Here is a 12,038-nt window from a genome sequence, read left to right as displayed (position 1 = left end):
CTTATCTTTTTGAATGCTAATGTACCGAAAGTAGTAGTATTGTATAAGACCGTTTCAGCCTTTAGGTAGTGTGTGTGTACGCGCGTTGTTTACGGTTGTTAGTGGATAAAGAAAATCATGTAGTGTGATTAAAAGTCGTTGGTGAGCCTTTGGGCAATAGTCTTGGTGTTTCCCCTCCCCATTTCTCTCTATCTCACATCGATTGTGAGTGATGTGTGTACTACTTAAGATCCTCGGTGTGACCTGAAAGTCAGCATGCCTTTTGAGTTGGGCCGTGAATTTCCCTTAGGTAGTGTGTATGTGTGCATTATTTATGATTGTTGGTGTATAAGACCGTTTCAGAGAACTTCTTAAACCTTTTCCAAAGATAAAAGGGATAATTTCACAAACCTCCCTAAGGTTTTTAATAATTGCAAAGAGCTCCCCTCATGTTTTAAAAATTAGGCACAAAACAAATGTGAGGAAAAAAAAAATTCTTTCCTCTAAATTATTCACAGAAGAAATATTTTACTCTTCTGCATGGATTTTGTCGGTTTTGAACATTTAAAAGCTTCTTTTGACAATAATCATTTTAAAGTTTCTTCTTTATTAAGGCTAGAACTTTATTTTCATGATGGTGTGACTAAAGCATGGGTAAAATGTGTCCTTCAAGCCAAATTTCGCTTAGATTTGTGATCCATTATGTTATCTCGAGATCCCATCAGCATTAGCCAGTGAAAAAAAATCTAACACTACTAATTCTATGCCATCTACAGAACCATGCTCAATAGCACAAGGTAAATTCCATTTTCAATAGGAAAATTTGACACACTACAATTATCTTCCTAATATCGATCTCAATATATAAAGCTGCAAGATCCATTTAAATTTGGTTGTGTTGCTCTCCTTTCCCACGTCTCAACAAAGACTACAAAAAAGGGAAAGAAACCAAAGATGTGCAGTATAGTTACTATAGTATAGTACTCCTATGATTGATGCAAATTTGCCCATGCAAAGGATTTACTTTCCAGTTTTAATCTTCCACCTTTGAACTTGTTAAGACTTTTTATTTCTTTTTCCCCCCCAAAGGGTTTCAAGCAAAACATTCCACGAAAAGCATAGAAGCCAACACCAGAAGGTAACCTAACTTCTAGAAACGTTAAGCATTATGGAATCCCAAGTCCGTGCTTCAGAAAAACAAAATATATCTAATCAAGACCAAAAACTCTCTCCACGCTCTCAGATTTACACAAGACGGACCAGATGCCAAAGACAGGTTGCAAAAATGTACAGTTTCCTACATAAACCAGGCTTCAAGGACCAAATTAGTGCTTTTCCTCCTTGGGTGTATCCTTCCCAGGTATCTCCTTTGGCTTTGCCTTCTCCATCTCCCTAAATGGAACCAAGCATGCCATTATACGGTTGCTTAATGATAACAATGAGATAACAGGCTCCTTCAAAAACGCAAATTTAAGAATACCAGAGATATCAATGTAGCAAACAAGGACATATGCAGCTGCATCAGATATCACCGTCAGTTCAAATTCAGTTGCTCTTCCCACTAAACACGTAATAAGTAAGAATTATTTGGGCGACACAGCCGAGTAAGTGTTGTGTTCCCCTGCTCACATGGAGTTCCTATCTCACCCAAAATATTTGGGCCAACCTCCGATCACCATTTTGTTCTTTTTAACATGTATAAGTAAGCAAGTGCTTTAACTGTGTTCTTCAGGTCTCCAAGTGTAATCCAAGAACAATAGAATAGTTTCTCGGTTTAAAAGAAATGCTAATGACACGAGCATCTGACAAAAAACTTTCATTCCTTCCATGGAAACATCAGGCAGTCACATGCTAATCTGAAATGCTTAACTACAAGCAAAACTTAATGCCCAAATACTATATTACGAGCAAAACTTAATGCCCAAAAACTATATAGCCCCAGCAAAAGAAATCTGCCCAACAAGAATAAATCATCATGATTTAGCTACCACTAGCGACCAAATTAGGTTCGACTTGGTCTACACAACAAATCATGATGACATTTCAGCAAAGTTTTTTGGAACTTTTCGTGCCTTTTGACTCGAGCATAATTGAACATGCAACTCGGATGAAATATTTGTTGTCTAAGTTCAAGAAACAAACACTTCCACTGCTGAATTAAACTTCTTCCACAACCAAGTTTAAGCTGTTAAAATGTGGAAACGTCAAAAGAGTAAAACCAAATAACTATTTTCCTCATATTATGACAAAACCGAATCCACAGAAGGGAAAAAGAATGACTAGTTATCCAGATTTTCAATTAGGAAGCATGTGGTCTAAAAAGGCTAAATAGCAACAGCATTGGCGTCAGAAATGGATTAAAAAAAATTGATATTTCAAATGAGAGAAGTAAAATTTTTTGTTGAGTTGGGTATTAAAACAAAAGGCCAATGAGTACAAGCAAATATCAGGAATAAATAAGGAAGGCATACTTTGCAGCAGAAGCAGACTCTTCCTCAAGCCAATGGCGTATCTGTCGGACATTGCGTCTGAAGATGGTGGCAGATTGCTTGACGTCACTCCTAAGCAGCAGAATCACAGCACTGACCCCCGCCACAGTGAGTATGAAGTTGGTTAAGGCCATTTGACTGATTGTCTTGATTCACTTACACAACCGTACCTTCAATGCAGAAACTAACAGTAATCATCCAGCTACAAAAAATGTTGCAACACAAAAAGGTACCTCAGGAATCTTCAACTTTGCATAAAAAGCATGCATCAAATAAAAAAAAAAGAGAGAGAGAGAAGGGATAAAGCCCTTTCTGAAGCAAGCAATCACAAAGACTAAACAAGAGCCTTAAAGACCAACCAAAAAAAGAAAAAAAAAATCTTTAAGAATACTATTTTCCAAGAATAAGGTCTGCATTGAGAAGAAAGTTAGTTTTAAATATTGAAGGCTTTTAGCACAATTTTCCCTAGTTTTGATAACGTGACTATAGACTCTCCTTAATCAAGCATGTTGAGTAGTAAATACTACCTCCAAGAACAGTAAACAACACAATCAGGTCACAATACAACTTTGGCGTCCAAACTGAAACCTTTCCACCTATAAAACCTCTTTAGTCCCAATTCATGGCCAACCGATGTATGAATATGGTGTCTACAATCTTAAGGGGGCATATAGTACTTTGCCCATGAATTTAGCATACACTCCTGTCCAATGAAAGATCCCAGCTTTTCCAAAATTTATATGTTGGAAATTTGTCGGAAAAGATGGTGTCAATAATTACTCAATTATTGGGATCAGTTATGGTGGATCTGTGGTGTACCAAAACGAAGGCCCTGTGTGACATTGACTGCCTCTCTGAGGGAGTCGGGTGAATCGCAAAAGAAGGAGCAGAAAAACAAAGAGGGGAGGGGAAAAAAAGGAGAAGAAGTCCATTTCTTGGAAATCCACTTTGAAGTCGATTTTTAAGAAACCCATTCATATTCTCATGTAAATCAGATAAAAGTATCGATTTTTCGCTGTTTGGAATTAAAAACAGCAATATTAAATAAAAATAGCTCCACAGGACAAACGTAAATAAGCTGCCAGTATCACACAGCATGTTCAAAGGAAAGTTTCGGCAAGATTTCAGGGCAAATTCACAACAAAAGCAAGAAAGCTAAACCCTGACTCCATGTGCTAAAGAAATCAACAGGCAAGAAACTGTAGCAAAGCCCTGACTATTTCAATTTACATAAAAAGCTTTAATTTTGATGAACAAAAAATTAAGAAGCAAACTTGAGCCAGGACAAAACGGAACCAAGAGCAGGCGATGTGGAGGCCTTAGGTCATTCACGGTGACTTACAGGAGGAAATGTCGAATTGAGGGCGACGAGTAGGCTGGAGAGGTCGGGGGTACCAGGGTTCGGATGGACGATCCAAGATTAGCAACGGCATCGGTGCTCCAATCCGTTCTATAAATATAACTGAGAGTATGTTTCGATAAGTTAACTGAAAATATAAAAAATTAGTTGAAAAAATGCGTTTCGTAATACACCACTCAATTATGGAATTGCGCACAAAGCACCCACGCTACCGTTTGATAATCTATTAAATCTCTGTTTTTTTTTTCCCTACATTTTACTAAAGCTCTGATTTGGCTTGGCTTATCCTCATAGTATTCAAAAAACATATAGATATTAATAGGAATGATAGGCTAATTGAGCACTTCACAAACTAAATCTTCCTCTCAACCAACATATAATCAGCAGAATGTACAATTAATTGCTCATACAATATCATGTGCCAACAACCTAGGAGTCAAAACTGCAAATAGGCAAATTATCAGCCATAAAGTCAGGAAGACCTCATCCAACAATAAAGCAATCCGCTCATGCTTCCCATATCTGGTTTGGTGATTAAAGGAGGAAATGAAGCAAGATGTAAACCCAAGTTAATGAGCTCAACTCCCAAGTATACGACTTTCTACTTCTAGCATCTTTTTAAGTTGCAAGTTCCACTGCACCTGACCTGTACATCTGATCATTCCTTCCCCGCCAAAGTATTATTATTTGTTCGTCCTTGAACAAGATAGGGATACAAATGTCGAACGAAAACTTCAAAAGACAGACTTAGAAGGCAATTAAAAATTTGTTAATACTGATGCAATACTTGTTTCACTAACAGATCTCTTAATAATGAATGATTACAGAGGTGTCATTGTAGGAGCAACAAAGGTCGGTCACTTTCATTGACCTAAATCAGAGTCCTAAACCAACTGACTCGGTGGTCTATGAGGCCTAGGAGCATTGGGATTTCCCTGCTCATAGAAAGCCCGTAGAAGAGAGACCGCCTCTGATATCATTATTCCTCCTTGGCACTTGAAACCCTTCCTCGACGGATCTCCAGAATGCAGTGACAATATGGATCCACAGCCTCCAAATTTATCATTTGCACAGCCATAATACACTTGTTTTATACCAAGCATCGATAAGGCTGCAGCACACATAATGCACGGCTCGCATGTGACGTAAAGGGTGCAGTTTGAAAACTTTTCAGCAACTTGAGCCTTTGAAAGTCCAGTTTCTCGCCACCGGTCCAGAAGCACATCAATAGCTTCCATCTCTGCATGCCTCATAGCATTTCGGCTCTCAGTGGTTCGATTTCTTCCAGAGGCAATAATATTATTCCCTTCATCCACAATGACACAACCAACAGGAACTTCAAGGCTATCTAAAGCAAGCTTTGCTTGGTGGAATGCAAACTTCATAAATGCTTCGGTATCTGGCACCATCTCCATCTGCAGTCTTTCTGTGACTGCAAGTGCCGACATGTATACAACTAAAAGAAACGGGGCGGAAGAAGAAAACAAGAGGAAAATGCATTAAAATGCATCTATCAGCCACTTAAGTGATGAATTTCTTCTTACGGAAAAGATTATTTTTTTTCTTTCTTTACTTTGAAAATCACATTGTATAACAATTACAAGGGCAAAATTTGAGTTCAAAATGCGTATTACACTTGTCCCATTTTTTCCAAAAAAACTTCAACAAAATGCAATCTTTGATCAAATTAGCGTGCAATGCTTGGAAATTGTGACTCAAATTTACTAAATGCAAGTGGGGTTCTAGAAAATTAAGTAAAGGAATCAACTTTCTTGAATAGTAATAAGTATATAGAAAACCCAGATAGATAAATGAAGTTACAGGCTTAATCCCCTCAAAAAAGAAGAAAAAAAAAACGACAAATGCAACTAGACAGCAAATAAGCAAGTGAGAGATAGCAACCCAATAAATTCAATAACAATCTAATGCTAATCTGGAAGTTGTCCAAGTTAATATGCAGCTAATGGTTAATTACCTGAATTAAGTAAGAAAGGATGCTAAATTTGGAAACAAACACAATCTAGATCAGCCCAATATCGCAGCTGAAAACTTGGTGTTTTGGTGGTACGCCAAGAGTAGCAGAAAGAAGAGGAGAGTATAGGAGGGAAGAGGAACGGCCAGTGGCCGATTGGACTTTGACAGATTGGAGACTTCCTGCAGGAAGGCTAAGAGAGAGAGAGAGAGAGAGAGAGAGAGACCAACCGCGGGAAGAGTAGGGTAACTTTAGGGAGGGCATCTTCTTTTAAAACCGGAAAGCTTTGCTCCTAAGCCGAGGTCGGCATAGGCTGTATAGCCTAATTTAAGCCCAAATCTTGTTTAAAAAAATTAATTGCAGTTTCAGTCATATGATTAGATGGCACAATAAAAAAAAATTGTAAATAGAAAATCTCCAAAAATTACATTGAAATTTACCACACGTGCTGTAGAGAATAAAGGCAGAAGGGAATTTTTTTTTTTTTTTAATTTGGGGCGGCCCGGGAAGGGGGCCCGGGGGGAGTTGCACTGAGCAGGACCGTAATGGTCAGTAGTACATGTATACGTGCAAATTTAAAAGAAAAGAAATAACATGTAGTAGTAGTTCCATATGTCTAACCAGTAAACATTGCCAATAAGTCCGCTTGCTTTTACTTTGTTCAGCTTCATCATCTTGCCTCTGGTTCTTAAAACTCACAAGGGCCACACGACTACTTATTTTACACCAAAGAAGCATCAATTTGGTTCTCTCTGTCTCTTTTTCTCTCAACTCTAAAAGAGGGCCAAATTGATTTTCCCAGGAAGTTTTAGATGCTTTTTGGATGATTTTGTAACTCATGATCATCTAAAAATCAACCAACCGCCATCAACCAGGGAAAGAAAGATAGAGGAAAAGGCAAGAGAAATGAGCAAAGGAAACAAGGATAAGGCCTAAGGTTTGCACGATTTTGATGTTTGAACAAAATGCAGTTGAAGAGAAGCAATAATGTTTGGTAACTGGAAAACTCTCTGCGTGATATTATTGTCTCTGTGGAGCCATGGTTATTGCAAAGGAAGAAATCACTTTAAACGGACATGAACAACGAAGCTGCTGTAATCTCGACATTGTTACTCTATTCTTCAGATTTCACTCTTCATAAATAATCCCCACCAAAAAAAAAAATAATAATGAAGAAACCAGCTTGGAAGTTAACATCAAATTCCCTACTCACTATGATGATGTGAACACTTACTTCACTGCTTATATAAACTAGGGACTAATAACAGATGCTGTAGCTGGAAATTTGTTGGCTGTCCCCAGAATTGTCAGCCATGATTTTCAGTAATAGCATAGCACCATCCAAAGCAAGAGCAAAAATATTTCTAAATGCTGCAAGTCTAAGGTCCAAAACAAATGTACGAGTCATTCTATTCAAGACACAAATTTGAGTGAAAAAATAAACGAAAGATATTCTCCCATGTGTCACGCACTACAAATAATTCGGGACTGGAGAAATCGCATGCTTTGGTATGTTTTCGAAACAGAAATAGCATGCCCTCTCATGTATGTAATTCTAAAAATTGCAGAAGAAATGAGACCCGACTAATTCAGAGATCCAGTAATCATCTCAATTTTTCATCATCAAGCCACTTCATTGCTGGCAATAGCTTACATAAAAACAACTTAAACTTTTTGTCAGCAATTGGATTTCCGGTAACACTTAACTGTCTCAAATTCAAGCCACTAAAAATCGAAAAAGCATCCCAATAAATTGTCATCTCGGGACCACTAACCACAAATTCCTCTCTCTTCCAATCACTTGTATGGGACAGTGGAGACGCACACAAATATCTTCTTGTGTCAATAGGATGTGCTCCAATTTCATTGTGTGAGATATCTAACACTTTTAATGACTTCAGCAGTCTCAAAGGCTCTAGAGCAGAAAAACTGCAAATTTTATTGTTACTAAGATTTAAGCAGCAAAGAAGCTGCAAGGACTCCAAACCTGTGCAAAATAACAAGAGGTAATGTGAGACCGAGAAACTCTGATATCTAGTTGAACGTTGGCTAGTTTGAAGATCAAGATCTTTTTAGTGATGTAACAGATAAAACAGAGTAACTAATTCCAAAAAGTAGCAGATAATAGTTGTTCAAATGTACAAGAAATTCCAGTCAAGAAGCATCATAATCCTGAAAGCATGGCTACAAACAACAGATCATCTAATTATAGGTACCTTCAATTGAACGAATTCCATTGTTGCTAAGATCAAGCATTTGTACCCACAGCAGTCGCTCTATACACCCTATTTGCGACAGTGAAAGACCGCGCAGGCATAGACATAAAGAATTATTACTCAAAGAAGTTGAATCTCTATATTGATAACAGTATTTCAGCAATGACTCCTCATTCGCAAGCTCCTGTAGCCCAAAGGAAAAGCAAACCTTCTCATTAGCAGCCCAAAAAAAAAAAAAAAAAAAAAAGCAAACCTCAGAAGGGATGAAAATTTAGTAACTCAATGAATAATTGGAAGTTCATTCTTATGTTTGAAAAGATTCCACAGACTAGGGTAATAGCCAGAACCCTTTTTTTTTTGGCAAAAGTAACCAGAGATACAATCACAAGATTCTGTTGCGCTTTACAAGCCCAAGAACAAAGTAGCAGAGTTTCACCTGCTTTAAAAACACCAAACTGTATTGATCCTTGTAGTATTGAAAATGTGGCGGGTCCAGCTTCATCAAATCGTGGTAAAGTTCAAGAATTTCTTTGTACTGGAACATGTTTTGATCCTGTACACCACGAGATGCTGATGACAATGCATCATATGCCAATAACAGTCTTGCAAGTGTAAGCTTTCCAATTTTACTACAACAAAGAAGAAGAGTTCGTCAAACAGACTTGATAATGTAAAGGTTCTATGAAGTTTCTAAGTTATCTCAAAAACATTCAAGCATACCAGTCCATTTCTGACAGCAATTCACGACAATAATCAATCTCATCAGCTATGATCTTGGCATTCGTTTCATATGTTTTCTTGTTATCCCCACTGATTGTCAGCTCATTAAATGAGTTAATCAAGCCTAAATTCTCAGAATGCAATTGATTGGAAGAGAAGTTTTCCTCGGACCAATCTATCCTCTCTATATCAGGCCCTTCATCAAATTCTGTGTTACTTGATGGTAGACAAACTGTGAATGCCATATGAGAAGGATTGCTACAGCAAAAACCAGCTGAAGAAATTATGCCCTCAGAATTGGCGATGCTAACCTTCACTAGATAATTCCTGGAAGGATGCATTGGCTCAGAGGAAAAAGTTAGGTATGTCAACCATGTTCTGGCTAACCCTGATTTATCTACTGAAATCGGTGTCCAAATGAGATTGCTATCCATATTGCTTTCACATACTACACTTACTGTAGAAGAATTAATGCCTCCAACTGCTTCACTAAAACAAAGAATAAGTGGAAGTGTTCTAGATATTGATGATAAACTAGGTGACAAAGCACAATAGTCTGATACATTAACATTGGAACCATTAGGTGGCCAAGAAGAAACCAGTAAATGCTCGAGTTTAACTGTCTGATCCAAAAGCCAAAGATGATAAAACCAGCCACTTTGATCATCCGGATCTGTGAAAAGTGCATTGCGAACAAACTCAAACTCCTCTGTCAAAACCTTCTCTTTTGGGTAGTATCCTTCTACCTCCTCCTTCAGCAAACGAGAAAGAAGCACACTGCACACAAGTTCACTCGTCAGACAGATATGCATAGAACAGCATTTGAAATATATGGAGACAAGAATGTGAAGTGAGCAAATGCAGCAAAAAGAAATAAATAAAAAGATGAACCCAAATAAGAATGTAAAACTATTACAAAAATTCATCCAATGCAATTGGTACACAATGTGCAGCAACTCAAGCAAAGAAACTTGGTCACCATTTCAATGATATAAATACCACAATTAATAATAAAATTGTAAACATAACCTACAAAATTTGCAGGTCCATAAATTGAATATCAAAAGTTCTCACCTCCCCTCAAAAATTTGTAAATGGCATACACAGAACAGAAAATCTACAACCTAATGGGCCCAAAAATGTGGTAACATTCATCATATTATAAATCCAGCCATTCTTCATGTCTTTTACTGATCGCTTCAAATATGCAAATAGCATGCCTAGATTTCAACTGCAGTGATTAGTCTACAATCACGACAAAGACCAAACTTCTAGGGTGCCAGCCTTCCAATCCCGCCCCCCTCGGGAACAAAAATAAAACAAAATCTTTATCCTCTTTATTTTTCTTTTTCTGCACAAATAATTTGCTCAAGGACTTAATTGGTCAAGAAGGCCTATTTCTTTATCTAATAGATATGTGGCATGTACCAGAATGAAAGTATTTCCACGTACAATATAATAGTTCATAACACTTGTAAGAGTATCAATTTGCATTAAAATGTACCTACGGTTATGCCAAGCAGAATAGTTGCTGAAGTTTTCATATATCATATCCGTTGTATATTGCAGCTCCTCCTCATCAGGTATATTCTTCAATGCTGTCACAAATCTAACAAGTAAAGTCAAACTAGGTTATTCCAGAAAATGAAGTTGTGTTAGAACACAATACAGGTTCTCTACATATCAATCTCTACACCTTCGGTAATTCCACGCATGGAAATTTCGTGCGTCTAACTTCTGAAACTTTTTCAGGAGAAACAATTCACGGTCTGTAGAAGAATGCCCCATGTTTAGCACCCATTTCCTATGATGCCAAGCTCCATATGACTTGAAGTTTGTCATCAATGCGCTCTCCACCTAGATAAAGAAAAATGCAGGCTTAACAACAAATTACATGAAAGAAAAAAAAAAGAACATTGGTTTATTTTCTCTGTAGCTAAATTTCTACTAATGTTTTGCATAACCAAAACTCAAACAAAAGAAAACACTAGAAACTCAACTTCACCTATTGTCCCGACTTTCTTCAGTCAAAATCAGTATTCAAATTCTGTTTTTTTTCTATCCCCTTGATTCTAGATTAAAATAAAGTGCAGTTAGTTCAAGACGCAGTTTTGGTCGATCCAGAAACGTTCCATTTAGTTTCCTTTATTCAATTCCAAGTAATTGATTCCAAATCAGAAATACACAATGGAGTCCTTAAATATTTGATTTAAAAAAATTAAAAAAAAAAACATATATACAAGATTCCAGGATCACTAATAAATAATAAGATTTCATACAGTACTATGACTTACAACTTTCAATTCTTCGTCTAAAATGGACTTAATCGAGTCCTCGTCGGATTGGGCAGCCTCGAGATGATATTGAACAGCAAGCTTTCGGTAATTCCAACCAGTAATAAATTCCGGATTCATTTCCAGTAGTTTCGCATTGACCTCTAGGGCTTCTTTCGTATACCTAAAAGTTCCCCAATCACCCAGTCCCAAAAATAAAATAAAATAAAACAATAAGTAAATAGGAAAAAAAGAAAAGAAAAGACTGTCTTTTGACTTAATTCTTTTGGTTAAGGAGGAAGTTAAAGCTGAATTACGTATTAGTGTGATGAAATTGGAAGAACTTAGCCTGGATAGAACGGAGTTTTGCGCCTTTAACCACCGAAGCTTCTTGCTCTTCTTCAGTTGGGGCTTTTCGCGGCCTTCCGTGCATTTTTTTCCCTTTCTCTCGTAACGGTGGAGTCGAGATTGGATCCCGTGACACGCCAGTGGCGGTGGAGGTGGCTCTGGGGAGGAGGAGGGAGGGAGCGGTGACGGTGAGGACGGGGCTTTGGATCGTTATAGTGACGTAGGAGTCGGACAACTTAGCATGGAAGAAACAAATCTTAATTTTGTCAAATTGCAATGCTAACCCCTTACGTCTGGAAGGCTGTGAATATACTCCCCTCAATTTTACTAACTTTTTTTTACCTCTTTAATATTAGACTCTCAGTTTTGATCTATCTAATAATTAGTGTCAATGGTAAACACCTTTATCTTTTGATAAAGGGAGGTAAAGTAAGGAGGTAATCAAATCGAGTCGAACTCGAGTTCGACTCGACACTAGGGAGACACTATTCGAGCTCAAACTCGAATTCGAGTAAATAGCAAAATTGGAGCTCAAACTCGAACTTAAAAAATTGTTAGAAAATTCGAGATTGACTCAATTATGCTCGATTTTTTTGCAAATATGATCAAGCTTGAGTTAAGTACTTGAGGTCAAGATCCTTGTCCAATTTCGAAAATGCACAATTTTATTTTTTACATATC

The 12,038-nt window shown here is 37.4% G+C and overlaps 2 protein-coding genes across 7 annotated transcripts; both read right to left on the bottom strand.

Annotated features, from left to right (window-relative positions):
* Positions 1-1,118: 1,118 nt before the first annotated feature.
* LOC113713432 (uncharacterized) lies at positions 1,119-4,055 on the bottom strand. Of its 2 annotated transcripts, none has more exons than XM_027237157.2 (3): positions 3,811-4,055; positions 2,451-2,670; positions 1,119-1,371 (listed from the first exon to the last, which is right to left on the bottom strand). In XM_027237157.2, the coding sequence occupies exons 2-3, from the start codon at positions 2,600-2,602 to the stop codon at positions 1,305-1,307; spliced, it is 219 nt and encodes a 72-aa protein (XP_027092958.1). In that variant the 5' UTR covers positions 2,603-2,670; positions 3,811-4,055; the 3' UTR covers positions 1,119-1,304. The 2 variants fall into 2 exon arrangements, with proteins under 2 accessions (XP_027092958.1, XP_027092957.1); XM_027237156.2 differs by having other exon boundaries at positions 2,451-2,638; positions 3,811-4,027.
* A 520-nt stretch (positions 4,056-4,575) lies between these two features.
* Positions 4,576-11,632, bottom strand: LOC113714754 (tRNA-specific adenosine deaminase TAD2). Of its 5 annotated transcripts, none has more exons than XM_072068422.1 (8): positions 11,327-11,632; positions 11,031-11,193; positions 10,433-10,593; positions 10,241-10,345; positions 8,737-9,513; positions 8,453-8,645; positions 8,017-8,200; positions 4,576-5,284 (listed from the first exon to the last, which is right to left on the bottom strand). In XM_072068422.1, the coding sequence occupies exons 1-8, from the start codon at positions 11,440-11,442 to the stop codon at positions 4,713-4,715; spliced, it is 2,271 nt and encodes a 756-aa protein (XP_071924523.1). In that variant the 5' UTR covers positions 11,443-11,632; the 3' UTR covers positions 4,576-4,712. The 5 variants fall into 5 exon arrangements, with proteins under 5 accessions (XP_071924523.1, XP_071924524.1, XP_071924525.1 ...); XM_027238809.2 differs by lacking the exon at positions 4,576-5,284 and adding an exon at positions 7,181-7,787 and having other exon boundaries at positions 11,327-11,628; XM_072068423.1 differs by lacking the exons at positions 11,031-11,193; positions 11,327-11,632 and having other exon boundaries at positions 10,241-10,334; positions 10,433-10,570.
* Between the last annotated feature and the right edge of the window lie 406 nt (positions 11,633-12,038).

The sequence above is a fragment of the Coffea arabica genome, chromosome 10c (genome assembly GCF_036785885.1).
Source record: "Coffea arabica cultivar ET-39 chromosome 10c, Coffea Arabica ET-39 HiFi, whole genome shotgun sequence".
Taxonomy (NCBI): domain Eukaryota; kingdom Viridiplantae; phylum Streptophyta; class Magnoliopsida; order Gentianales; family Rubiaceae; genus Coffea; species Coffea arabica.
Note: the sequence above shows the minus strand (reverse complement) of the source record. Positions and strands in the feature narration are given on the sequence as shown.

Coding starts and splice junctions, on each gene's coding strand:
- LOC113713432 (XM_027237157.2), bottom strand. CDS start 2,602: ATGGCCTTAACCAACTTCATACTCACTGTGGCGGGGGTCAGTGCTGTG. Junction 1,372..2,450: donor GAGTCTGCTTCTGCTGCAAA/GTATGCCTTCCT, acceptor GGTTCCATTTAG/GGAGATGGAGAAGGCAAAGC.
- LOC113714754 (XM_072068422.1), bottom strand. CDS start 11,442: ATGCACGGAAGGCCGCGAAAAGCCCCAACTGAAGAAGAGCAAGAAGCT. Junction 11,194..11,326: donor CAATTTCATCACACTAATAC/GTAATTCAGCTT, acceptor GGGAACTTTTAG/GTATACGAAAGAAGCCCTAG. Junction 10,594..11,030: donor TAGACGAAGAATTGAAAGTT/GTAAGTCATAGT, acceptor TTCTTTATCTAG/GTGGAGAGCGCATTGATGAC.